This window comes from Puma concolor, chromosome C2, assembly GCF_028749965.1.
Source record: "Puma concolor isolate L17-30 chromosome C2, mPumCon1.1.hap2, whole genome shotgun sequence".
Lineage (NCBI taxonomy): Eukaryota > Metazoa > Chordata > Mammalia > Carnivora > Felidae > Puma > Puma concolor.
The window spans coordinates 18,650,920-18,678,204 of record NC_141675.1 but is presented as its reverse complement, the minus strand read 5'-3'; the positions used below and the strand labels follow the sequence as shown (position 1 = coordinate 18,678,204).

The following is a 27,285-nucleotide window of genomic DNA, read 5'->3' as shown; positions in this document are numbered from 1 at the left end:
TCCAAAGTCCTTCCCACCAAATTACTACTTTCCCCACCAATTTGTCACCCCCCCCTTTCCCAAAGCCCTTATTGGAAAGAACTTCCTCTCGTGGCCACCCTATTCCATACAGTTCCCAGCGCCCCCCATCTCGGAACGGCTTCCCCTCTCCAACCCAGGATCCAGGTCCCCAAGCCACTTGAGAGAAAATTCCCACCTCTCGCCCCCTTCCTTGGCGTCCCGAGGCGGCGGCGGTGTGGGGGAGTGGGTGGGGAGGGGCAGGGTTTCCCGGGGTCCCCTGTGTCCTCCTCGCGCCCCCCCGGAGGTGTGCAGGGGGAGGGGAGCGCGGGTGGGTGGGACCGGGCCGGGTGGGGGAGGGGTAAGGGCGAGGAGGAGGAGGAGGAGAAGGAGGAGGAGGAGGAGTGTGTGCGAGCGTGTGTGGCTGGGGGAAGCCATTGCCTGTTTAATAGTTGCTGTTGCTGCACTTCCGCTTCTCTCCCAGCGAGAGAGAGACACGAGTGGCCAGGCCCAGCCGCAGCCGCAGCAGCAGCCGCCGCGGCGGCACGGAGGAGCCAGACACAAAGAGAGGTACGGGGATCCCCCCCGCCTCCCGCCGCCCCCCGGCCGCGTCGCCGGGCCTCGGGGACACCCCTCGCCGCCTCCCCGGACCCGCTCCGCCCGGACCGCCGGGCACGGGGCTGAGGGGGGGCGGAGAGGGGCCGAGGAGCCCCAGGGGTCCGGGGCCCGCCCGCGGGGGATGGGTAGGGACCCCGGGCCGCGTGGGGTGCGGGGGCCGCCCGCGTCGGGGGTGGGGGGGGCATTGTGGCTCGAACTGTCAGCGCTGCCCTGGGAGCCCCCCACTGGCCGCTGAGGGGGCCGGGAGCGGGGGAGGGGGAGGCGGGGGAGCCCCGTTTTCCCCAGGGGCGGGGGCCCGCGGGGATTAACCCCTCCGGGGCGGAAGGGCTCATTGTTATTCCTCCGCTGTGGAGGCCGAGCCCCCCCACCTCGCACCCTCGCCCCACCCCCACCAGGGGTGGCAGTCGGGCGTGTGCTCGGGACCCCCGCCCCAGCCCCTCAGCCCGAGCCGGGCGGCCGAGACACCGGCCTTCGGGGAGAGGCGTCGGGGCGCGGCGCCGGGGGGCCTCGGGCCTCGTCGTCCCTGCCCCCCCGCCGGCCTCTCCCTTCCCCCACCGGGCACCCGCTCCCCGCCTCCGTCCCCCCGTTTCGGCTTCCTCTCTTACTCTTCTCCGCCCCTCCTCTCTTCCCGATCTCGCCGAACTCCACTCCTGGCCCCCGCTGTCTCGCTTTGGCCACCCGCCCTCCGCGACCCCCGAAAAGCCGACAGAAACAGCCCCGAGGCCGGCACACCGCCGGGACCTTCCCTCCTTGCCCCGCCGAGGCTCTCCGCGCCCCCGCCCTGCCCTCCTCCGGCTGCTCGGCATCTCCCCTCCCAGCCCCGAGGGGAGCCCCGGGGGGCGCGGGAGGGGCCGCTCGCCTTGCCCCGGACCGTTTTCCCACCGCGTCCCCCACTTGGGGCCAAAAATAAACAAGCCGCGTCCGATTTGCAAAAGCCTTAATGGGCCTGTAGACTTTGAGAAACGAGTGGAGGGCGGTGGGCAGCCGGGTGCACCCCTGGCCGAAGCCCTCCTGACAGCACCCGATTTCCTTATTTATACTGACTGCATGGTTTGTGTGTTTCTGTTTTGTTTCCCTCCCCTTGCAGGGGCTGTTTGCGGGGTGGGGTGGGGGGTTCGCTATGTCGGATGACGATTCGAGGGCCAGCACCAGCTCCTCCTCATCTTCGTCCTCTAACCAGCAAACCGAGAAAGAAACAAACACCCCCAAGAAGAAGGAGAGTAAAGTCAGCATGAGCAAAAACTCCAAACTCCTCTCTACCAGCGCCAAGAGGTACCGTACTCCACCCCCATCCCCCTAGGCTTCCTATTTTCCGAACTGCCTCTTGCTGCAATTGGTCTGTCTCCCAATGAGGGGTCGCTTGAATGCTCCTCATGGTTTGTGTGTTCTTAAAAATGAAAAAAGGGTCTTGGAAGTTTTAATTATTTTACTCTATTGCTTCTGTTTTGTTTTTTGTTTTTTCTTTTAATCGTTGTCCACGTGCAGCTGTTGTGGCTTGCCTCTCCCATTTCTGGCTGAAGTTTGTAAGAATCCTTGTTACTTTTATTAGTGACCCCCAAATCTGATTTCAGATTACTTGTCCTGTTAATCACTAGCTTGTGACCCTTGTCAAGGCTGTCATCCTACTTAATTACTAATACCTGCCCGGACGATTCTATCAAAATGAATTCTATTACCATCTTGTCTCCTCACCTGTTGCACGTATGATCTTTTTTTGAGTAGAGCTTTCTTCACAAACTGCATAAGGAATAAATAATTCCTATTAATGGAGTAAAAAATTTAATAGGTGGAGACAGATGTTTTCAGATGGAATTTAAAGAGGTTCTTCTGATTGGGAGAGTTGAGGCAATAAATAATATAAAATGGGTATTCTAGGTTATTTGGGGGATTTTTTTTTTCTCTTCTAAAACTTCCAATTTGCCAGATTTTAGGGAGACTCATTTTTTTCCATGCTATTTCCTCTCTTATGCTGTAAAAATCTTTGGTTCTTTTTCCAAGCTGAAGCCAACCAGTGACTCTTCTTTACTCTTTTCCTCTTATGTCTCTAGAAGAAGCTACTTTTTTACCTCGAGCATCCTTCAATAATATTCTCTGATCCCCATGACCCTTAAAATAATCTATAGCATATTCCTGGGAACCCGTGTGCCCTTTCATAAATCCTGCTGCTCTCAGGTGGACAGTCATTAAACTTTAAAGTGGCAAACCAGAAAGATAGTAAGGAATACAAATGGTGGGTTAAATAGGGGTATCTTTCTTAAAGGAATGTAAAATAAAATGGAATATGAGTCTTTAGATCTCTCCACTGAGTAGTGAGCCTGTGGAACTCAGAGTTTGAAAGTTTGTTCTTTCTCCCAGAAATCTGAAAAGTTGGTGAAGTGCTTTGGTGACCTAATCATGGAGGGGGGAGGGTGAAAGAGTGATTTTAGCTTAAATAGTGTAGAGGTCTAGGGTTAAATGGCAAAATTGCCTTAGCAAGATTGTTCTTATTTTCAGAGTGGTGGTTTGAGTGCAGGTCAGCTTCCCAGGAGTCCTAACTGGCCCTCACTGATGAGCCCGTGCTGGTTCTCCCAGAACCTGTCATCTACCCTGCCCACTTTAGATGGGGCTTTCCTTAATCTCCCCAACTTCCTACCCCTTTCCACCCCCATCTGCAGTAGCTGTGCTCCCTCATCCATGCTGGAGCAGCTTTTGACCTGACCTAAGGCAGGATATTTGCTTTAGGTCATTAGTATTTTTTGTGCACCAGGATATCCCCGGCACACATGAATATATTTGGGGGTAAAAGCACAGGTGTCAAATAAAAAATAGCCTCCTTTGTGTCAGCAAATTACTGAGGTGTATTTTTCATTAGACACAACTTGTCCATTTATTCTAAGTAAGTTAAGTTTTTTGGAATTGCCTGGGAAAGAGATAGTAGGTGTTAAAAAAAAAAAAAAGGTGAAAAGCTACAAAGGGTTATTTTACCTGTAAAGTTAACATCAATTTTAGCTCCCTGGACATCTTGCTGAGGGAGTGTTAAAGCAGAGCTAAGATTAATAGTAGAGGCAAAAAATGGAGAGGAACAGTGTATTCAGGAAAAAATAAGGGGGAAATTAATGTTAGTAGGACCCTGTAGAAGCTGCTCTGTGAAATACATTGACTTGGAAGGTGAGTGTTGCCCGTGGACTTGGAAGGGGCACTATAGCAGGAGAGAGAATAAAAAAGAAGCCTGAGTTGGCAGACGTAAAGTTACTTAACTACATATTTGATGGAAAGTGGTTTCGTTTCTAGTCCACAGGTAGAGGAAATGCCCCCACTGAGAGTGGTCTGGACAAGAATTATTCTGTGCAACATATATATGAGTTACTTCACAGATCTTGTGCCAGTAATTCTGGAAATGGTGCAAATGTTTGTTGTGGGGGTGAATTGCTAAAGCTGTTGGTATTATGCTTTTTAGGTATTAAAGAATTAACTATTCAGTAAATATTTTATGGTAGAGTTGGTATTGACAAGGAGAAGTGAGGTCAGTAGGTATTTTTATACAAGTTGTGCTCAGGTGGAGGTTATTTTTGCCTATATACCTAGGTCTTAACATGCAGTCATTTCAATAGACACAGATAAAGAATCAGGAAACTGGAATTTCAAAGTTTTAGTCTAACATACAATGAGTCAAACAGTAGGGGTGTTTGGGAAGGTCTCAGAACTGAAATGCTTATTGGTAGCAAAAGAACTTAGCAGGACGCAGATAAGTAGATGTCCCTAAAGACAGTGAGCAAACAGCTTCCTAAAACTGACCAGATTTGTAGGGGACAGGAAATGTCCTCCAATAGGAAGGTTTAAAAAACTTCCCCAATCACCACCCTTAATTTCTCTTTACTCACACTTGGAAAAAACACTATCTTCTAAAACCTATTCTCCATTGCATCTAGCCAGCTCAGAAAACCTTTGGAAAGAGAAAAGTTATTCATTGTGATTTCTGATCGCCTTTAGAATGTGTGTTTAGTTTTTTATTACTGTGCTGCCTCCGTGTGATTCTTAAGTTGTAACATAGCTCTTTAGGGTTTTATGTGATAGGAACAAGAAAGGTTATAAAAATAGAAGGCACCATTTAGTAGATGGAAGACACTTAAAGGCCTCAAACTTTGTCGTATTAATTGATGCTCTAAGCACCTAGGTAAGCAGAAGACAAAGGCCAGGGCTTGGTGTGAACTGCCTGGTGGCGTCGGCCTAGGAGTGGGGGATGGGGCTCTTTGTGAAGTCGTGGGTTGGTGAGGAGATAGAAGGGGGGGGCGGAGGCGGAGGGGTCCCGGGTTCCGTGTCCGTGGTGGGATGGAGAAGGAAGGGGACAGACCTAAGGAAAATTAGAGGATGTCCGGGAAAAAGCAGGTCCGGAAAGGGGGAGCCGAGAGTGCGAGCGGTGTGCGGGACAGAGGCCGAGTGCACCTGTGCGGGCCGGCTGCTGGTGTCTGGCCTAGCTGGAGGGGTCGGCGGGGGTGTTAGCGCCCTAGGCTGCGCGTGCGGCGTCGGGGCTGGAGATCCCGGGACGCGGTGGAGGCGAGCCAGGGAGTCGCGGAGAGCCCCGGCGCGGGCTCCCCCCACCCCTGGCCCGCAACTTCACCCGCTGGGCTGGGGTGCGCCGCCCGAGTCGTCGGGCGCGCGGGGACTAGGGGCGGGAAGCCCGGGGGGGCGGCGGCCCGGGGCGGCCCAGCGGAGAGGGCGGCCTTGTGGCGCACGGCCTGCGCCGCGCCGGCACCCCCGCGACGCGGGGCAGGTCAGTCAGGGCCCGAGGGGCCTCGGCGGGGAGCGGCCATGTTGGCTTCGTCACTGAGAACGCGGGGCGGCCTGGCGGGGGCGCCCTGCCAGGGCGGGCCGGAGGGCGCTCGAGGTGCCCGGGTGACCCGGGCAGAGACCGGGGAGGGGGGTGGGGGGAGACGGGCGGGCGGGGGCGAGCCCTTCCCACCCGCGCGGCGGCTTGCGTTTGTCGGTCCAGGGGAGAAGACGTGCAGCGCAGAAGTGAATGTGTCCCGGCACATTCTAATGCAACTTAGAAAACGAGTCGGCGAGTGAGAAGCTTTACAATTATTTCCTAAATGGAAAACCCCGAGAAAAATAACTGCTTTAGTGTGCGAGGCAAGACTGGAACCGAAACATTTTAGATGATCACAAGAGACCCCGGACCGCCAGCTCACTGCGGTGGGAAAAAAGTTTTTTCTAAACTACGGACCTGAAGCTTTTGATGTGTACTTTCCTCCTCCCTCAGTAGAACCCAGTTATCATGGCAGGCAGTTAGAACACAACCCAGTTATCTGCCAGACCTGTGCATTACCGGTGGGAGGCTACCAACGCCTTCATGTTTCTTGTGTTTCTCTCTCACTTCCCTGACTCCAGGATTCAGAAGGAACTGGCAGACATCACTTTAGACCCTCCACCTAACTGCAGGTGAGCTTCCTTTCACATTTTTTTCTTTTTAAAATTCTTCTAATCTTTATCTTGGGAGTTTTCTTTTTATTAAAAATGTCTGCTTTTATTTTTTGGTTAATGCTTATTTTGGTGCTACCATCAAGTAACCGCTGAAATTGATTAACCTGAGAGTAATGTTTTGATGAGTCTCTGACAGTTTCAGTGCTATGCTGAAGAGAAGTAATGGATTTATCTGGCGTGAACGCTTTTACATATATAAAACAGAACTGTAAAATGAATTTAAAGATGTACATTTGCCTAATGGTGGATTTTGGATATGTCATTAAGGATGATGTAAAACCTTTTTAGATACTCAGGTACATTTTGTTTTAGAAAATTGCTTTGCTGTCGCAATCTGTTATTCAAGCTCTCTATTAAGCTAATATAGCATAGAGTTAAATCTCACAGTGGATCCTCAAACTTATTTCATTGTATGTACAAATTTTGTGTTGGACTTTGGCAGGCCAGGAAATAATTTGCGGCTTTGATTAAAAAGGTTTTTTTCAAAATTTGATAGATTTAACTCTTTGGTAGGGGTGTTTTTTCTCAAAATTGCTTCAGACTGTATACATATGTGTGTTTCAGTTTCAAAACAATTTGATATCAGCTTTTCAGAGCCTTGTTAGTCACTTCATGTTATTTAGAATAGCCGTTGTGATACTGTTGAGGCAAGGTGGAAGACTTGAATTTTATTAAATCAACAGTGACTTGAGGAAGGACTTATTATATGTTGTAGTAGAGTCATGTATTTAAGGGGGATTAATTCAATTCTATTACTCCCATAGTTTAAAAAATTAAGTATAACAATCTAATTCTCAGCTCTCAGGATTAGTACTGGAATAGGATGTGACATTTCAGTAGTGTTCTCAACTTAAAGGTAGAAGTAGAAGAAGTTACCAACAAGAAAATATTCAGTGGCCACACACAGTTTAAAAGAAGTATGTGGAGATATTCAAGTTGAAAAACTAAATGGAATATTTTGCTTATTAATGCTGAACTTTCTAATGTATGGTTAATGGAAACTTTAATATTGGCATTTTGGTTGTATATGTTCTTAATGTTGGTCAGGTGTGGGATATTTGGTAAAATTTTGTCCTGTTAGTAAAGACAGTCGTGACTCTTAAACTGTTTGTAACTGAACTACTTAATTATTCTTAACACTTTCTCTCACGGCTTTTAAGAATCTTTTCACACTGATGAGAAAGTGGAGAAATGGGTAAGGGTTAGGGCTGTGACATCTTTTTATCTTAGTGGAACCATTGTTCAGATTGAAGGCTAAAGTTCCCTTTGGTTGGTTGTGTTGAATCCTTGGGCATTCCCCATGGTAGATGTGTGCTGTTGTGGTTACTGCTCCTGTTTGGTATCATGTCTCTTCCAAGTGTGTGTGTTTCTTGTGAGTTCAGACGACTTTAGCTGATGAAATTACAAGGTTTTTAAAGCATGATTTCAAAACTAATAGCATTTATCAAAACATAATGGATTTCTGGGGCGCCTGGGTGGCTTAGTCGGTTAAGCTGAGACCCAGGTCGTGATCTCACGGTTCGTGGGTTCGAGAGTCGTGTCGGGCTCTGTGCTGACAGCTTGGAGCCTGGAGACTGCTTCGGATTCTGTGTGTCCCTCTCTTTCTGTTCCTCCCCTGCTAGTGGCCTGTCTGTCTCTCTCTCAAAAATAAAGATTAAAATTGTTTTAAAAAAACAAACAAACATAATGGCTTTGTAAGCAATTTGAGCGTTTTCGTGGGATTAATAACTTCTAAAACATAAGATAGATATACTTTAGTTTCACACCATTTTAGCTGAGTTCCTGTGTGATTTGTGCTGCTGAACATGTAGAACTTTTATCCTTAGAAATCCATCCTAATTACCCCTTTAGGGTGAAACCTGTGAGTGTTGCGGGTACTATGGTGAAGCACCAAACTGGAGGACTGTTTTATGAAAAAAAAATTGCTGAATTTCATAGAAAACAACTTTAATTTGTGAGAGAATGTATATTATGTTGACTTTTAAGAATAAAGGTGGCTTTATTTCCTGAAAAACTTTTTTAGAGTGGCTGCTTCTGTTATATGAATTACAGTTTTTCCTTTGTCTTGGCTTACTATAGTGACTAAATGTTACACAGTAGTCTCAATATTCAGCTACTTGAAATAAATTTGGTTTTGTTTTTGTGTTGGTACCTTATGGGATTGAAGTATTTAATATTTTAATGTACATTATTTGAGATGGAAAATGATAATTTAGTTTGGGGATACTTTTTGAAGTTAAAAATATGTGAATTAAATGACCTTGAATGCATGTGTTTATTTTTAATAAATTTTTCCAATAATTACTCTCAGCGTGAGAGCTCAATAGCTTGGTTCTTCTGAAATTGTGGTTTCATCAACTATAAATTATATTTTGAGTGAGTTAAACAATTGACTTTCAATTAATGTGTGAGTGAGGGGCAGAGAAGACAGAGGGGCGGAGGATCTGAAGCAGGCTTTGTGCTGACAGCAGAGCCTGATGCGGGGCTGGAACTCACAAACTGTGAGATCGTGATCTGAGCCGAAATCAAGAATCAGATCTTAACCAGATGCTTAACTGACCGAGCCACCCAGGCGCTCCTCAATTGATGTATCTTGTATATTAATCCTTTATAGGACTCCCTTTCTTCATCAGTATTCAGCCTGTGGTTTTAAATTTTTTTTTTTTTTTTCAACGTTTATTTATTTTTGGGACAGAGAGAGACAGAGCATGAACGGGGGAGGGGCAGAGAGAGAGGGAGACACAGAATCGGAAACAGGCTCCAGGCTCTGAGCCATCAGCCCAGAGCCTGACGCGGGGCTCGAACTCCCGGACCGCGAGATCGTGACCTGGCTGAAGTCGGACGCTTAACCGACTGCGCCACCCAGGCGCCCCCAGCCTGTGGTTTTAAATTTAAACCGTATTTATTAAAATATAGCAGTGGCGGAAAGTAATCTCTGCAATAATCAACTGTGTATTGAGATCAGTGGAAGAATTGCTTCCCTTGAAGGTGCACTGCTTGCATTCCAGTAATTTTTAGCACTTTACTTGGCAAACTTTAAAGTTACTGAACTTAAACTTGTGTGAAATGCAATTGCTAAATATGTTGTAATGTGTGAGCACATAAAGTTAAATCCTCAATGTTGTATATTGTGTCGAGTAGATTTTTTTTTTTTTAGAACACTGCAGATTATATTCAGTGTCCAGGTGAGAAGTATTTTAACTGAATATTTTAAAATTTCTCTATGTTGCTGTATAAATCAAATTCTTTCGTAGTTCTGAACTATTTGGTTATTTTTATATATACAGATGAAGTAATGGTCTCCGAACTCATGTATTGTGCATTTGGTTGGATTTTTTTTCCCTGCGGTTTGTCTGTTTGTTTAGGAAAAAATACTGTCTTAAGTACTGTAATGATTTCTTAAAGCATGCCCTATTTTGGATTGTAAAATTATGCCTTTTATTTTTTTGAGTTTTAAATGAAATTATGCCTTTCAGATAGCTGGTGAACTCTGGGCCACTAGAGTCAGTTTTGCACCTGCTGTTCATAGCCTAGGGCTCAAGCTTTGCTGAATTGACTAGTTACAGCTATATAATCTGTAGACATTAATGTCTGTAAACAGTATGGTTACATATAATAAATGAAATTTTGTCCAAGTCCTTTAAACTTCAGATTTTATTTTAAGAAAATACTGGTGTTTTGAGTAAACTATTCATACAGCGACTTGAAACTTAAAAATTCAGATTGTTTTAGAGCCAGTATGTTAAGATAAAATGTCTTCAAGAAGTCATTAAGCATTTCAAGCATGGTGAAGAATTAAAAAATAGGTTTTTGTTTTATATAACTTTATTGCATTTTGATGATTATTTTTGTGTTTCTTAAATATGTAAGCCCAACTAAGTAGATACTTTTTATTTTTGAGAGAACTATGTAATCAGATACAGTTGATTTTATTTTATTTTTTAATTTTTTTTAATGTTTATTTTTGAGAGAGGGAGGGAGGGAGAGGGGCAGAGAGAGAGAGAGAGAGAGAGAGAGAGAGAGAGAGAGGGAGACACAGAACCTGAAGCAGGCTCCAGGCTCTGGGCTGTCAGTACAGGGCGGGGCCCATCGAGGGGCTCGAACTCTGGAAAGGTGAGATCATGACCTGAGCCAAAGTCTGATGCTTAACTGGCTGAGCCACTTAGGGGCCCCCAGATACAGTTGATTTTGAAGTTTTACAGCTAAACCTTACCTTTTAAAAGATAATTTTAAAGCTAAAGTGAAGAGCATGTAAAAAACACAATGCAGTTGTTGGAAGAGGTTAACATTTTTTTAACCTTTTTTCTCATTTACTAAAACGGCCAACCATCTGACTTGCCTAACTCCTAGTATTGTAAAGTTCAAATGAGATTAGAGTTTTCTGTATGTATTGTTAGAGTTGCCCATTTAGTTCCTTTTAATAGCTCATATTTTTCTCTTTACTAACATTGCCTTTTATTGCTTGCATTTTAAGTACAGATTTAAGCCATTATACAACAACATAAGAGTGAATGTTTTTGAAAAGTTGAGATGTAGAAGTTGTGTAGTAAAACGTGAAAAATTCCCCTCATGATCTGTTCTGATGCTACCCCTTTGCACAGAGATGCTCCGTACTCCAAGCTAGCTTGCACTTTGTGTGTATCCTTCTGGATAGTTTCAGAGAATTTACTGAATATTGTGGTATTTCTCTGGTTTTACAAAATCTGGATTTGGTGGTAATAATGAGATGTCAATTTAGAAATCCCAGGCTGCTAACCTTGGAATGAAGAGATCTTTTCCTTGCAATAGTCAAGGCCTCTACATCTTGTCCAAGTTCAGCATGCTTTAAATGGTTGTTTGGGTGTAAGAAATGGTTTCAGCAGAAGTCATCCTTTACAAAATCCTGTATCTCACCTGAAAAAACTCTTTTTATGTATCTTTCATTCATTTGGTGTTACTAAATGCATTAAAGCTAAATGTGACCAGCATCTGAACAAGTTTTCATTTGGAGAGTTACCAGTTAAGTGTGCTTGCCTTTAAGTGCATAAAGGCAGTATTGAAAGATAGTGAGAACCAGGAGACTGGAGTGTCAAGACAATCAAAATAGCCTCTGAACCAGGGTCAGGTTCCTGGAAATTAAGATCATTAGCTGGGGCCTTGAGAAGGTAGGAAGGAAGGAAGTCTGTCCAGAAGTGAATTGCTTACTAAGGGAGTAGGAACTTTTGTGGCTGTTGTGTTTACCAAAAGACCCTGTGTCTGGATTGTAAAACTATACTGCTGCTGTTCCTCAGAAAGCTAACCAGAATTATCATATGACCCAGCAGTTACACTCCTAGGTATATACCTGATTGAAACAGGATTGAAAACAGGGAGTCACGCAGATTCTTGTCAGTCAGTGTTTATAGCTGTTCATAATAGCCTCAAAGGGGAAACAACCCAAGTATCCATCAATAGATGAATACATAAACAGAATGGGGCATTTACAATGGAATATTATTCAGCCATAAAAGAGAATGCAGTTCTGCTATGTGCTACAGTATGAATGAACCTTGAAAATGTTACACTAAATAAAATAAGCCAGACACAAAAGGACAAATACTGTGATTGCAGTTACATAAAATACCTAGAATAGATAACTTCATAGAGACAGAAGATGAGAGGTTTCCAGGGCTGGTGTGAGGGAAGGGGAAAATGAGGAATTATTTCTTCAACGTTTTTATTTATTTTTGGGACAGAGAGAGACAGAGCGTGAACAGGGGAGGGGCAGAGAGAGAGGGAGACGCAGAATCGGAAACAGGCTCCAGGCTCTGAGCCATCAGCCCAGAGCCTGATGCGGGGCTCGAACTCACGGATCACGAGATCGTGACCTGGCTGAAGTCGGACGCTTAACCGACTGCGCCACCCAGGCGCCCTGAGGAATTACTTCTTAATTGGCATAGAATTTCTTTTTGGGGTGATGAAAATTTTGGAAATAGTGGTGATGATTGTACCACATTGTGAATATAATTAATGGCCTCGAGTCTTACCCTTAAAAATGGTTAAAATGGCATAGTTTTTTAAAGTGTTTATTTTTGAGAGGGAGAGAGAGAGAGAGCAAGCAGAAGAGCAGCAGAGAGAGGGAGATAGAGGATCTGAAGCAGGTTCTGGGCTGATGGCAGAGAGCCCAGTGTGGACTCAAACTCACAAACTGTGAGATCATTACCTGGGCTGAAGTTGGATGCTTAACCAACTGAGCCAGCCAGGCACCCCTAAGATGGCAAATTTTACACATTTTACCACAAAAGAGTTAGGAAAACCCCTGTACCAGTGTTAAAATGTATCTTGAGTGTTAAAAATGCTTATAGCTTACAAGGCACTTTTCACTTCTTAGGGATTCTTGTGAAAGATACTAGTATTAAATACTTGTCACTTACCTTGAGTCCCTGTTACACATGAAAGCTGCCTTCAAGGAGTTCCTTGTCTAGTAAAGGTGGTAAGAAATGCATGTACAGATTTTGGATAGTACTTGGAAACATGAATATTATTTGGGAAGTAGTAAATGCACAGTATGTGTTATGAAGGTTCAGAGCAGCGAGAGATTGCTTTGACCTGGGTGTGAGAAGTAGTGTCTGCAGCACTTCGAGATCCGGGAAAGCTTCATGGAGGAAATGAGAAGTGGGGTAGAAGAGTTAAGAGGCATCTGTAGCAGAGGAAAGGCCAAGAGGGCGCCGTTGGGCAATAGTGAAACCTACGACTAGAGAGGAAAGAGTGGGAGAATAAGCAGCAGTAAGAGATAAAGTTTATGTTCCTCAGTGTCAGGCTGAGGCTTTGAATATCATTATACAGTTACTGGAGAATCTTTGAAACTCTTGAGCTGGAAGTATAATCCAGTTAGAGCTGAGTGTCTGGAAAGAAACAAAGCAAGGATTGAGTGGAGTTGGGTGGGAACCGAAAGACTTGGGAGAGCTGCAGTAGTCCAAGAGGGAGACCAGGTTAGCAGGGAGGCAGGCAGCAGCATCGAAGTGGAGAGGAAAGAGAGATGCAAAGCAGTAGGATCTGGAGAACTCCGTCACTGATTTTAGAGATGCAGGACTTGAAAGGAGTCAGAGCTTCTCTGGGTATTGGGGGAAATTGTGGTGCCATTAACAGAAATCAGTAAGGCTGAAGATGAACTAATTTGAGAAAACAGAGGGATTAGATAGATCCTCCTTCCAAGGTTTAAATATTTGTCTCGTTGACCGAATACAATGCTCAGTGTATTGCTGCCACTTAGTAGGCTCAGTAAATATTTGCAATTTGATCATATATTTAAGTTTATTATTAATTGGTCTTTGAACTCTCACATCTACCTGGTCTAAGATTAGATTAGATTAGACAAATGGATTATAAACTTCTTAAAAGGCAGGAAGCATGATTTTTCTCTTTGATTCTGATCTTATGTGTTTTTCCCCCAACTTTCTTAGTTTACAGAATTTCAAAGCTTATAGAAAAGCTGAAAGAATAATATAGGAACACCCATCTAAGCCATCAGCTGTTAAAATTTCACCACATTTGCTTTGTCTCTCTTTTAAAAATGTCTAAATATTTATTTTGCAGAACCTTTTGGAAGTGTGCTACAGGCACCATGACACATCCATGTGTTTAGGGTACATGCATTGAACCTGAGGTGGGCTGGCAGGGATGCTGAGGCTGGAACTGGCTTTGGGGGAGTACACGTTAGATTTGAAAGTTTGGATGATGGTTGCAGTATGCCTGATGGCCAAGGGGAAGAGAATTGAGAATTGTGCCGTGTGGGATGTCTACAAAGGAAGGATGAGGGGAAATAACAAGGACCTGGAGAAAAAAGAAGCAATGTAGGAAGTGAGCTGCAAGCTCTAGGGGAGGTCAAGGAAATTTTTTCATTAGCCTTTAAAGTGTAGAGTTAAGAGTGTGCTCTCTAGGCTGAGAAGAAGAAGTAGAAAAAAAAAATGAAAATGGCAAGGAGGGAGATACTGTAATGTTTTTAAAACATGATTGTAGAGAAGATGATAGAATATAGAACTGAGATCATAAGTGGAAAGCATATATTTAGAAAGGTCGGAAGCCTGGAACTTTATGATAGAGTGACAGTTTCTAGAGGATTGGAAGCATTTTTTCGTCCTTGAATAACACTCCAGCTACTTGGATCGAACAGAAAGAAGCAACGTCTGTCCCCAGTGTTCTTTGGTTCTTTCTGGATAGACTTTAAGTTCCTTGAGAGCAGGAATTCTGTCTTTGTCATCCCTACCTTGTCCAAGAAAGAGTAGACAAACAGTACATATTTGTTAAATTAAAACACCGACACAAAAACCTAATTTGAGTCTGAAGGCTTAATGGAATGTCTTCATTACCCTCTTCAGAAAATAATGGAAAGAGCTGTGGAAATTGCTGTCACATTTTACAGCTGTCTGTTGCTGGCAGTCTTTCTGAGTTGGCACTCGAGCAGTTTTGGCAATTTTCACCTTCTTGGAGTCATGGAGGAGCTCTGGACCACTGTGTTCTACAAAAGACAGGATCAGTGCTGTGGGCTAGATTGAGAAGACGTATAAAGAAAATACCAGTACCTTCGATTACCATGTTTTGACTTGATAAGATTAGTGTTTGCCAACAAGTGAGCGTGGGTTTAGGGGTGCTAAGTAAATTGGACTTCCTAGTGATGTTCCCCCAAATCCTAAAGCTATTCCAATTCCAGATAGTTACGTTAGAGATGCTGGCACCCGCCTGAGACATCTGACACATTCCCCATCATCAGTGGAGTGAAACAGGGTTTCATAATAAGCCCATTCTTATTCAGCCTCTCTTAATGCAGCCATGCTGTAAAGTGAAACAAAAGACCTAGTAACTAGTGTCAGAATATGGCTCTAATCCTCTGGGAAACTTCCTATTCTATGGGCTGAGAAGCTCATCAAAGCTCTTTGCTTGAAAATTGTAATCCAGGAATTGCTGTATACTCGTGGTTTTTTTTCTTGTAACATACATGCAAGTGATTATGGATTACTTTGTAGAGTCTGTGCTGCGCTGCACTGCATAGATGATAAACCTGTGGAAGGCAAGGTGGTGTCTCAGCCCAGTCAGCAAAGGCTTAGGAAGCCAACAGTTTTCGTATGCAGAACGTAATTGAAAGTTGTCACTGGGTTTTGTTACTTGGGGTAGCATACTATTCACTAATATGTCAATTAACAAAGTAGTCAGAAACAATTCTGTCTGCTTTCTTCTTTTTTTTCCTGTCTGCTTTCTAAAGAACCTGAATAGGACAGAGGGAAATGCCAGGCCACAATAAAGGGACTGTATTATGAAGTTCTTAAATAGCACTCAACATTGCATTTGCTACAGGTGTCACATCTGACTTATCTCTAGTACTGATTTGTGTCAGCATTAAATTTTATTTTTTATTATTTTTTTATTAAAAGTTTTTAACATGTTTTAGAGGGAGAGAGAAAGTGTGCGCGCAAGCAAGCAAGGGTGACGCAGAGAGAGAAGGAGACACAGAATCGGAAGCAGGCTCTAGTCTCTGAGCCGTCAGCCCAGAGCCCGATGTGGAGCCCGACCTCCAGAACAGTGAGATCATGACCTGAGCCGAAGTCAGGTGCTCAACTGACTGGGCCACCCAGGTGCCCTTTTTATTTTTTAAGTTTATTTATTTTTGAGAGAGAAAGCATGGGTGAGGGAGGGGCAGAGAGAGAAAATCCCAAGCAGGCTCCTTACTGTCAGCATGGAGCCCAATGCAAGGCTCGAATCCATGAACCATAGAGATCATGACCTGAGCCGAGGCTGGACGCTTAACCAAATGAGCCACCCAGGCGCCCCTAAGTTTTAAATAGTAATAATTGATGGCGGCTCAGTAGGGTTTACCAGTATTGAAATGATGATCATTATGTGTAATACCAGGACACTGGGTATTTGTATCTATTTTAATTGATGGAAAATTGATGTGGGATAGATCTTAATAAGTTCTGTAAGAAAAGACATAGAAGCACATTTTCAGATAGGAACAGAGAAGTTTAGAATGATTTTACTTAGAAGTTTTAGATAGGATACAGGTCAAAAGGTCAGGATTGGGGTGCCAGGGTGGCTTAGTTGGTAGAGTGTCTGACTCTGGATTTTGGCTCAGGTCGTGATCCCAGGGTTGTGGGATCGAACCCTATGTTGAGTTCCTTACTGAGTGTGGAGCCTGCTTAAGTTTCTTTATCTCTCCCTCTGTCCCTCTCCCCTGCTTATGCTCTCTCTCCCTCAAATAAAAAAAAATAGTCAAGATTATAATCAGGAAGCAGTGTTGTACAAGAGTGACAACAGCCTGAGTAAATCAAGTCATATTCATTTAAGATATTAGAGTCCTCTGTGCTATGTAGGTGACTAAAACAGACCTGGCCTCTGATTTGTGGAATTTGAGTTTCATTTTATTTTATTTACTTATTTTTATTTTTATTTATTTATTTTTCTTATATACTTAAAATTTTTTTTTTTTAAATTTACATCCAAGTTAGCATATACCGCAACCATGATTTCTGGAGTAGATTCCTTAATGCCCCTTACCCATTTAGGGGCATCCCCCCCCACAACCCCTCCAGTAACCCTCTGTTTGTTCTCCATATTTATGAGTTTCTTATGTTTTGTCCCCCTCCCTGTTTTTATACTATTTTTGCTTCCCGTCCCTTGTGTTCATCTGTCCTGTGTCTTCAAGTCCTCATATGAGTGAAGTCATATGATATTTGTCTTTCTCTGACTAATTTCACTTAGCATAATGCCCTCTAGTTTCATCCACATAGTTGCAAATGGCAACATTTCGTTCTTTTTGATTGCCGAGTAATATTCCATTGTGTGTGTGGAATATGTGTGTGTGTGGAAGATGTGAAGACCACATCTTCTTTATCTGTTCATCCATCGATGGACATTTGGGCTCTTTCCATACTTTGGCTATTGTTGATAGTGCTGCTATAAACATTGGGGTGCATGTGCCCCTTCAAAACAGCACACTTGTATCCCTTGGATAAATACCTAGTAGTGCAGTTGGTGAGTCGTAGGGTAGTTCTATTTTTAATCTTTTGAGGAGCCTCCATACTGTTTTTACAGAGTGGCTGCACCAGTTTGCGTTCCCACCAGCAGTGCGAAAGAGATCCTCTTTCTCCGCATCCTCGCCAATATCTGAGGATGTTGCCTGAGTTGTTAATGTTAGCCATTCTGACAGGTGTGAGGTGGTATCTCATTGTGGTTTTGATTTGTATTTCCTGGATGATGAGTGATATTGAATATTTTTTCATGTGTCGGTTGGCCATCTGGATGTCTTTGGAGAAGTGTCTATTCATGTCTTTTGCTCATTTCTTCACTGTATTTGTTTTTTGGGTATTGAGTTTGATAACTTCTTTATAGATTTTGGATACTAACCCTTTATCTGATATGTCGTTTCCAAATATCTTCTCCCATTCTGTCTGCCTTTTAGTTTTGCTGATTGTTTCCTTCACTGTGCAGAAGCTTCTTATTTTGATGAGGTCCCAATAGTTCATGTTTGCTTTTGTTTCCCTTGCCTCTGGAGACGTGTTGAGTAAGAAGTTGCTGCGGCCAAGATCAAAGAGGTTTTTGCCTGCTTTCTCCTCGAGCATTTTGATGGCTTCCTGTCTTACATTTAGGTCCTTCATCCATTTTGAATTTATTTTTGTGTATGGTGTAAGAAAGTGGTCCAGGTTCATTCTTCTGCATGTCGCTGTCCAGTTTTCCCAGCACCACTTGCTGAAGAGACTGTATTCCATTGGATATTCTTTCCTGCTTTGTCAAAGATTAGTTGGGGATACATTTGTGGGTCCATTTCTGGGTTCTCTATTCTGTTCCATTGATCTGAGTGTTTTTGTGCCAGTACCATATTGTCTTGATGATTACAGCTTGAAGTCCGGTATTACTGTTTTTATTTAGTGTTTTTTTTTTGAGGGGGGGAGGGTGGAGAGAATGAATGGGGGGGGGCAGAGAGAGAGGGAGACCCAGAATGTGAAGCAGGCTCCAGGCTCTGAGCTGTCCGCACAGAGCCTGATGTGCGGCTTAAACCCATGAACTGTGAGATCGTGACCTGAGCTGAAGTCGGAGGCTCAACTGACTGAGACACCCAGGCACCCCTACTTACTTATTTTTAAAATCACTTTCTGTAATATGTCAATACGTATGTAAATACATGAGACTCGAAAGCAAGAAAGCACTCAGTCCCCAAGTTAGTAGTTTAGGGGAAATTCATGACAACGAGCCTTTCCAGTCTCCCAGGAAAAGAAGGGGTTGAGAGGACACAATATCACTAGGCCTCTGGTGAACTCAGTGCTGGCGCCACGCATGGCCTAGTTCTCCACCAAGTTTGGAAAGTACTAATTGTCCTGGTCCTGCTCCTGCTCCTGCTCCTGCTCCTACTCCTACTCCTACTCCTACACGTGGCCTCCAGCTTCCAGAATGGCCTCTTCCTTTAGTTCTGTGGCATTTTCACTCGGGAGAAGACCGCTTACCCTGTTGTGGTGTCACAGTTCTGGAGGACTTGTCATCTAATAGGATGATGAAGGGAGATCTCGTTAGTGCTTTGCCATTTGCTTTCCATCTGTGGTACTTAGAACCTCAAGATCGGGGCACCTGGGTGGCTCAGTTGGTTGAGTATCCATCTCTTGATTTTGGCTTAGGTCATGATCTCGCAGTTCATGAGATATAATCCTTTTTTGGGCTTCCTACTGACCTGTGAAGCCTCCTTGGTATTCTTTCTCCCGCTCTCTGCCCCTCCCTGACTTGTGCTCGCGCATGCGCATGCATGTGTGAGTGCGCACGCTCTTGCGCGCGCTCTCTCTCTCTAAGTAAATAAACATTAGAAAGAAAAAAAAAAACTAATGGTCGAGGAGTCTCAGGGTCTCTCAAGGGCTCGTCTGAGCCCTGGCTGGCCATGGGGATTTCTGAGGGCTGTCCTTCCTCCTTGGAGAACACCTCCTCTCCCTCTGGCTCTAGGATGGCATCTGGTTCTCAAGGGAAAACTGGGTACCCAGAGGCATGTCCAATTCAGAAGATGAAATTGCCTCTAAGGGCAGAACAGGCTCTGGGGGAAGATTTGATTTGGGGGCTTCAGTCTCAAATACTTCACTCAGCTGTTTCACCACTGGGCTTGGGGTCTCTCTGCTGCTGGTCTTCAAGGTGTCTGCAAGGCTGAGGATAGGAGAGCAGGGATCTGATCAGAACCTTCCAACTGCTCCCCTGTTGGTAGGTTTGGTTGTGGAGAGCTCTCCGCCTGGATGGGAGTGTGTAGGATGCTGACACTAGGTAAATGGGAATCTGCCTCCAGGGCCAGAAGCTTGTGCAGTGGAGGTCGTGCTGGAGTGACTGGGGTGCTCTTTGCAGAGCCCCGCCTGGGGCAAGGAGGGGATGCTGGGCCCCTACCCCTCTTTTGGGTGCCCAGCAGCTGGAGCCTCATCTGAAACAGCCCATGCTGTTTCAAACTTCCCTGAAACTTGGATTTTAGTAGGCAGTACAGACAGTAACCAGTAGAAGGATAGATAACTACAAGTTGAGTCAGCTTGTAAGAGAAATTAACAGTGCATTGATGGAGAATAATTGGGGTAGGGAGGTTACTTGGAGAAGGTTTTAAAAACATATTTAGGCAAAGACCTAAAAAATGAGAAGGAAGGAGGAGTCCTTGTGAAAAGTACAGGAAGAACATCCCAGACTGAAACACAAACACGGAGGCCCTGAGGTGGGGAGAACCATGTGATGCAGGATCATGTAGACCAAGATAGAGAGTTTGGATTTTCATTCTAAGAAGAGTGGGAAGCCATTCAAGGTTGTGAAGCAAGAAAGTGACATTATTTCAGTAGTGATTTTCCTACCCTACTTGCTGTGTGGAAGATCACTGGGGAGGAAGGCACAAGTGGAAGAAAGGAGACCAGAAAGGAGGGTATTGGTGTATTCTAGGCAACTGGTGATGGCAGTTCGTATTAAGATGGTGGCAGTGAAGATGGGATTAGATCACCTGGACCTGTTGATGGATGGATTGCATGTGGGAGATGAGAGAAAGGACCAAGAATGGCTCCAAGTTTCTGTGGTCTTAGATGATGGCCTCATTTTACTGAGAGGAACAAGACTGGAATAGGATCTCTATGTGTTTTGGGATGAGGACAGCATAGAAAATGAGTCTTTGGGGCGCCTGGGTGGCTTGGTCAGTTAAATGTTTGACTCTTGATCTCCACTCAGGTCATGATCTCACAGTTTGTAGGCTCGAGCCCCACGTTGGGCTCTGTTCTGACAACACAGAGCCTGCTTGGGATTCTGCCTCTCCCTCTCTGCCCCTTCCCCACTCAACTTCTCTCTCTTTCTCTCAAAATAAGTAAATAAACTTAAAAAAAAAAATGTGTTCTAACATTTCTGGGGGGGGGGAGAAAAAATGAGTCCTTCTTTGTGGGTATGTTAGGTTTCAGGTAGATACTAATGAGGCATCCAAATGAAGGTGTCAAATAGAAGTTAGATATAAGAGGGGCGCCTGGATGGCTCAGTCGGTTGAGCGACTGACTTTGGTTCAGGTCATGATCCGCGGTCTGTGAGTTCGAGCCCCACATCGGGCTCTGTGCTGGCAGCTCAGAGCCTGGAACCTGCTTAGGATTCTGTGTCTCCCTCTCTCTCTGCCCCTCCCCTGCTCATGCTCTGTCTCTCTCTCTCTCTCTCTCTCTGTCAAAAATAAACAAACATTAAAAAAATTTTAAAAAGTTAGATATAAGTAATTGGAACTTAGAGGAATATTTTGAATTCAAGATAGACACATAAGCTTGAGCTACATGTACATTTGGGAGACATTCAATATATAGAAGCTCTTATCTGGGGAATGCTTCAAGCTCACCTAGAGAAGAAAGGTTTTGTGGGAAGAGGGCCCGGGATGCAGACTTAAACCTGTAGCATTTAGAGGTTGTATGGCCTGAAGGAGAAGCAAGCAAAGGGGACTGAGAGCAGGAAAATCGAGAGCGTAGTGAGTGGAAAGCATTTTGAGGTAGAGTGGTCATCAGCTCTGAAATAACACGGTGAGGTCAGGAAAGATGAGCAAGTAACCTGGATTTCACAATTTCAAATTTTTGGTGACCTTTACAAGACAGATCTAATGTAAGAGATGTGACACAAAAGAGGGGATGATTTTCAAGAAGGAAAAGATGTTTGTGTTTTTCTTTCCAGTTAGAAGATTTCATGGTGTTTATTCAGGGGAGGTACATTAGTATTATCAGATTTTTATACTTTAGGGCAGAACTTTTTTTTAACATCATGTAATTATTTTCCTTGGGAGAGTGCTTCTCATTTTTGGTGTATTCTCAAAGGATTTTTGAGGTTTGGGGTGGGGAAGGTTCCTCTTCCCACCCCACTAGAAAAAAGTTAACTTTCTATTTTAGTAGATTCAAGTTCTTTGTGATCTTTATGGCTTCCATTGTAGTATGGATATCATATGTAAGTAGTGCTGGGTCCGTATATCACATGTTGATGAATACCTTTAGCAGGGCTTATTTTGAAAATACTAGGGAGTGGATTAATTGGAAAATCAGTAAATTGCTGCTGCCATCCTTAAATTTTTTTTACACGCTTGGATTTGTGTCGACCTTTTGTATACTTGTGGATGCATGAGAATGAGTGGGTACATGTGTATACTTTTAACACAGTGTAAATTGTTCATCATACTCAATTTTTTCATCCTTTTAAGATTGGCTGTTTTGTTCAAGCTTTACATTGAACTTACCTGGAATTCTTAAAGCATCATCATATAAGCATCCTCATTCCAATCATTTACCAACCACATTTTATTTATTATTTTGTTTTATATTATCCAGGTAGTCTTGGTCCTGTGTAACATGATAATTAAAGTTGTTCTTTTTCTGAGAATGGTCTTCTAAGATACATACTTGTAAAGTACACATAGGAAGCCAGGGAACAGTAGGACAACTAGAGTCATTGTTAAATGTGGGTAGTAATAGTTTCATATAAGAAAATGTCATGATGGAAATGTTTATCTTAGGACTTCTCATTAGAACAGTATGTGTACAAAGTAGCTTGTGTGTAAAAATTCAGATGTCAGATTCCCATTCAAATTTGGGTGTGAGGGGTTTGGGGGAAGTGATAATGGTAGACATTCTAAGTGGTCTAGTTGTGGTGTCCTTTTACTCATGTCATCACAAAAATTACCAGTCAAGTACTTTACTACACTTTTAGTCTTAAAAACATAGTATATCTCATTGACGTTAGCTTTGTTTAAAAGTGGGTTCTTAGCGTTATGATTGATACTTTTCACATTTTCTAACCATTAGAGGTTCTCTTCTAGTGTGCTTGTACAGTAAATGAGTATTTGGAGGAGAAATTATTTGTGGTGTGTCTTATTCAGATAACTTTGACTAATTTCTAAATTAAAATCGATGACCTAGAGAAATGGTTTTTATTTGTATAACATGAAGCTTCAGGCTCAAATCCTGGTACTGGAGGTCGCTGGGCAAGATGAAGGCAGCCTGATTGTGCTGCTTGGTGAGGTCAGTGACTCGGACTGTCTTACAGAGGGATACAGAGTTCTGGGAGCATTGAGGGTAGACTTCAGAAGTTTTCGGGATTGGAAGACATTCTTACAGTTCAGATTGTTAGTTGGGATCACACAAGCGTTAGTAGGCACTGCCAGAGGGAATCATATGATAACGTGTGGAGCCACAAGTGTTTGGCTACATAGTGAGTTTGTTCCGCCAAAAACGTAAGTTTCTCCTTCCTCCTCTATGGGAATACATCTCAGCTTTTCAAGGTAACTTACTGGAATTGGCTTTATAAAATTTTATTTCTTAGTAGACTTTGCTGGAGCACATTTATCCTAAAGAAAGAGATGTTGAATTGGTATACATCAAAGACTGTAAAAGAAAACATTTGTTTTATAACAAGCACCCAGGAGGATATTCTTCTAAACATGAAAGATAACTTTCCTCTAACCTAAGTAAATATTTCAAACCAAATGTATGTTAAGTGATTATAGTAATGTGTGAGCAGAGACTAGCAGTAAAGATAGCAATATCATACATTACTTAATAGTATGTGATACTTCTTTGGCTTTGGTCCTTTTTCTGAGCGATTGTTTCTATGAGAGTCCTCAGGATGCATGGATTCATTTTTCAGCTAGACTGGTGGCCTTCCCAGAAAATGTTTCTTCTCTGTAGTTCAGTATCCTGAGATGTTTTCACATCTGAAGTGTTTATTACATAGTAAACACTGTCAAGTGATATGGACCAGTCCTAAAATAAACCATATGCTGAGGACACAATTCTTGTTAGAACTGAAATTTGAAATTGGTTTCTGTTTTCTCTGGCAATACTGCTAGATTCTGTGTAGATGCAGGAAATTCTATATTGTAGTACCTGCAAGTTAAAACACTATGACTCTGGGGGGGGGGGGAAGCTATTAAGATCTTGGAGTCCAAATTAATGTTTGTGATGGAAATTTTATAGCTAAATGGATTGGCTGCTCCCTTCTCTGTACTCTTCTCTTGTGTCCTAATTATTATGTGGTGTGTATTGATAAACAAATTTTTATCCATTCTCCATTCTGTTGCTAGATTACTGCTACGTTCTTCTTTTTCCAGAGCCGTTCTTGAAACCTTTCTACATGGGTGTTTGTTACAGTCCAACTCTCACTGCTTTCCAAAGACTTAGACTCCCCAGTCTTTTCAGTAAGCCCCTCCAAAACCGTTGTCTTCAGTTCTGAAGCTTCTCTGATCTCTGGCAAGCCTCTATCTACTGTAGTGTGTGGTTTGAGGATGATAACATATACACATTGTCTTTGACCTGGAGATTCATAAAAAGAAATCCTATCTTGAGGCGCTTGGGTGGCTTAGTCGGTTGGATGTCCGACTTCAGCTCAGGTCGTGATCTCACGGTCCGTGAGTTTGAGACCCCCGTCGGGCTCTGTGCTGACAGCTCAGAGCCTGGAGCCTGTTTCAGATTCTGTGTCTCCCTCTCTCTCTGCCCCTCCCCCCCATGCTCTGTCTCTCTCTCTCAAAAATAAATAAACATTAAAAATTAAAAAACAAAAAAGATGCTATCTTGTTTAAGGGGGTAAGTCAAATCTCAGGATACCTAATGACATTACTGCAGGCTTAATTTGCATTTTCCTTTCTGGATAAAATCTTTGTCAGTTCACTCTTGCATTTTTGGCTTTCTTACACCCCGGTGTGCCCCCTTCCCTTACTGCCCCTTCTAGAAAAAAAGGATTAACCACTTGGATGAAGTTTTCTCAGAAATTTCTTCTGGACATACTCACTTGAGTCAAAAAAAAAAAAAAAAAAAAACAGATAGTTTATAGACACTTGACTTTTTGAGGGAGAGATACAATTGGGTACATCCAGACTGTATCTATGAATTGTTACTGGCCTAACTTTGAAGGTATGATTCATTCCGTAACAGGTATTTATATGGAGTCTAGTAGGGCACTAATTATGTTCCTCGAATGAGTTTTTAAAATATATAACCTACTGAACACACATTATTTGCATCATGAGAATTGTCTGTACTTATTAATAACAACAGATTTTTGTTTGTTCCAGCTAAGTCTTCGTACTAGTTTTGCAAGTGTATTGAGGCCTGGCAGGGTTATCTGTGACTCAGCCGGGGTGGGCGGGGCAGTCTCCTACCTGCTCCATCTGTGTTCTCTGCCTGTTTAACTGTGAGCCAGGCTGAGTAGTACGCATCATTGGGCGGACTGCCAATACTTAGGTCTCTGCCTGACCTGTTCCATCGTAGAGCCCTTTGACTTAAGATATAGCTGTAACCAGCTGCTCCTCACCGTATTCAGTTCATTCTAACATTCACTGAGCATTTCCGGTTGTGCCAGGTCCTGAAGATAGAGCAGTAAAAAAGACAATGTCCCTTTCTTAATGGGCCTTACATTCATATGGAGGGAGGGACGATTTAAAAATGTACGAAAGTAATTTCAGTACTAAGGAATTAAAACAGGGTAATGGCATAGTGAGCGACTAAGCTGATTGGGTCACTGTTTTAGGGAGATGGCCATGAATGATGACCAGGACGTAGGCATGAGAAAAACATTTTAGGCAGAAAGACAGAAAATAGGTGCTGCATGGGGGAAGGCCAGCGTGGCTGGATGTTGTGCATAAGGATGAGAGTGGTAGGAGATGAGGTAGGCAAGAGTCAGATGATGTTAATTTCAGTAGAAAGCCATTGGAGAGTTTTAAGTAAAGGAATGATATACCACCACACAGCCTGTACTTGAATATTTCACATAAAACTTCCAACTTGTAAAAAGCTCTTGGAGATATTCTTTGTAAATATCTTTTTTTTTTTTTAACGTTTATTTATTTTTGAGACAGAGAGAGACAGAGCATGAACGGGGGAGGGTCAGAGAGAGGGAGACACAGAATCTGAAACAGGCTCCGAGCTCTGAGCTGTCAGCACAGAGCCTGACGCGGGGCTTGAACTCAAGGACCGCGAGATCATCCCCTGAGCTGAAGTTGGCCGCTTAACCGACTGAGCCACCCGGGCGCCCCTGTAAATGTCTTTTTTTAATGGACAGATTTACTGACATTTTCTTACGTAGAGTTTCTTTTACGTCTGGATATAATTGATATGTCTTCATACCCATTATGTCTAGATATCTGTATTTATTATATCTAGAAATTGTATAAAATTTAGAGACCTGCTACCCCAAATTTGTGTCTAAACCAGTGAAGGGAAGTAGAACAGTACTTAGCACGTCCTGACGTAATGGATGGGTGAAAGTCTGAATGCTCTGTAATGCACACGTAGCGTTCAGAGCCAACAAAAGCAGCTTGTCAGTCGTTTTTGTAATCTCTCCACCTGGCTTCCTCATTGTCCATTTGACATGCAGATAGCCTCAGTAGGCCAGTGTGGAAGCATCAAGAGTTAGGCCTTGTATCTCTTTAAAAGCAGGAACAGCAAATGAGAGCTTGAGGAAGCAATGAAGAACCCTCAGTAGTCTGGGAGGCAGTTTGCCAGATTTCTTCTAGTCCCCACATGGTTATCTGTGATACTGAAAAACTTTATCTGTGCATTGGGAAGTCCCAAATCTTTGTGATATGACCATATAGAGAGAATGCTTTCCAGTTTCTTTGATTTGGTAAATGCTTTTATGGAATAATAATTTTGTCATAATTTTTAGTTACAGTAGCCGAGATATTTGGAGTAAAGGGGACATGTAGGCCAGACACAGGTTAAGGCTATAAAACAGATTGATAGTGATATAAACATTTTTAGATGTGTATTTGAAATTTCAGTTAGAAAAAACCAAAACAAAAAACAAATTCTGTTACTGCAACTCTTTTGATTAGTTTTTATGCTATAAAATGACTTATAAAATGAAATGTAATTCCAGGGTATCTTAATAAACAATTACGGGGGTTTGGGGTTACAATGATAAGAAATTCAATCATTTCATGATGAAGGTAATTTTTCTTACTGAAAGACCCGTTTTTTTGTGATTATTTTTTCCCCTGAGCTAATAATAAACAGCTAAGAGAGAGGCCCCTAGGAAAATTGTTTTTCACTTATCCATTATAGAAAAAAATTACACATGTCATTCTCAGAATTCTTGAGGGGACGAAATTTCAGTGCAAACATGATGTAGGAGTTTACTTAAAGGGAAACAGCACCAATAATACAAAATAATCAAAATGCAAAAAAACTTTAATTTCAATTAGACTTTGAAATGAATTTTGGTAATTATATTGTAAAATGATATGAATATGTTCAGTACTCTGGTTATTCACTTTATACAAAATACTGAATAATGGAAAGCCTGATTTGTGATATTTTGGACAACTCTTTAGACTTACAGTACAAATCTTAGCTTCTTTTTGCTTCATATTCTGTGTTGTAGAGATTCTAAAAATAGAATAAAACTTTAATAAAAATGATAGCAGCTAACCTTATGTGAATATGATTGTTCTCATTTTACAGATAAGGAAAAGAGAAGCTTAAAATGGTTAATTAAGTAGCTTGCCTAAGGGCACTCTGCTCTTGAGTGGTGAAGCTGGTACTTAGATCCTGGCCTTCAGAGCCTTTATGCCTAACCATGATACTCTACTGCCTCTTATAGTAGCTCTGTGAATTGTAGGCCTTACATCGAGTTGTTTATTGCTTGTTAAATTTTATTCAGCAGAAATGTATGTAAATTTTAAAAAGTAAGGGGCACCTAGGTGGCTCAGTCGGTTGAACAGGCAACTTTTGATTTTCCGTAATCCCAGGATTGTGGGATTGA

General features: G+C 43.0%; 1 protein-coding gene and 1 pseudogene across 2 annotated transcripts in view; both read left to right on the top strand.

The window, feature by feature from the left end:
* Positions 1–395: 395 nt before the first annotated feature.
* LOC112849581 (ubiquitin-conjugating enzyme E2 E1) overlaps positions 396–27,285 on the top strand; it is a 72,469-nt gene continuing 45,579 nt past the window's right edge. The window contains exons 1-3 of one of the 2 annotated variants that reach the window (XM_086676266.1): positions 400–567; positions 1,703–1,887; positions 5,983–6,033. In XM_086676266.1, the coding sequence (XP_086532392.1) occupies positions 1,736–1,887; positions 5,983–6,033 (203 nt within the window). In that variant the 5' untranslated portion in view covers positions 400–567; positions 1,703–1,735. Of the gene's footprint in view, positions 568–1,702; positions 1,888–5,982; positions 6,034–27,285 lie in introns of both variants that reach the window. The other variant, XM_086676267.1, reaches the window with a different exon arrangement.
* LOC147577124 (uncharacterized) lies at positions 587–1,661 on the top strand (annotated as a pseudogene).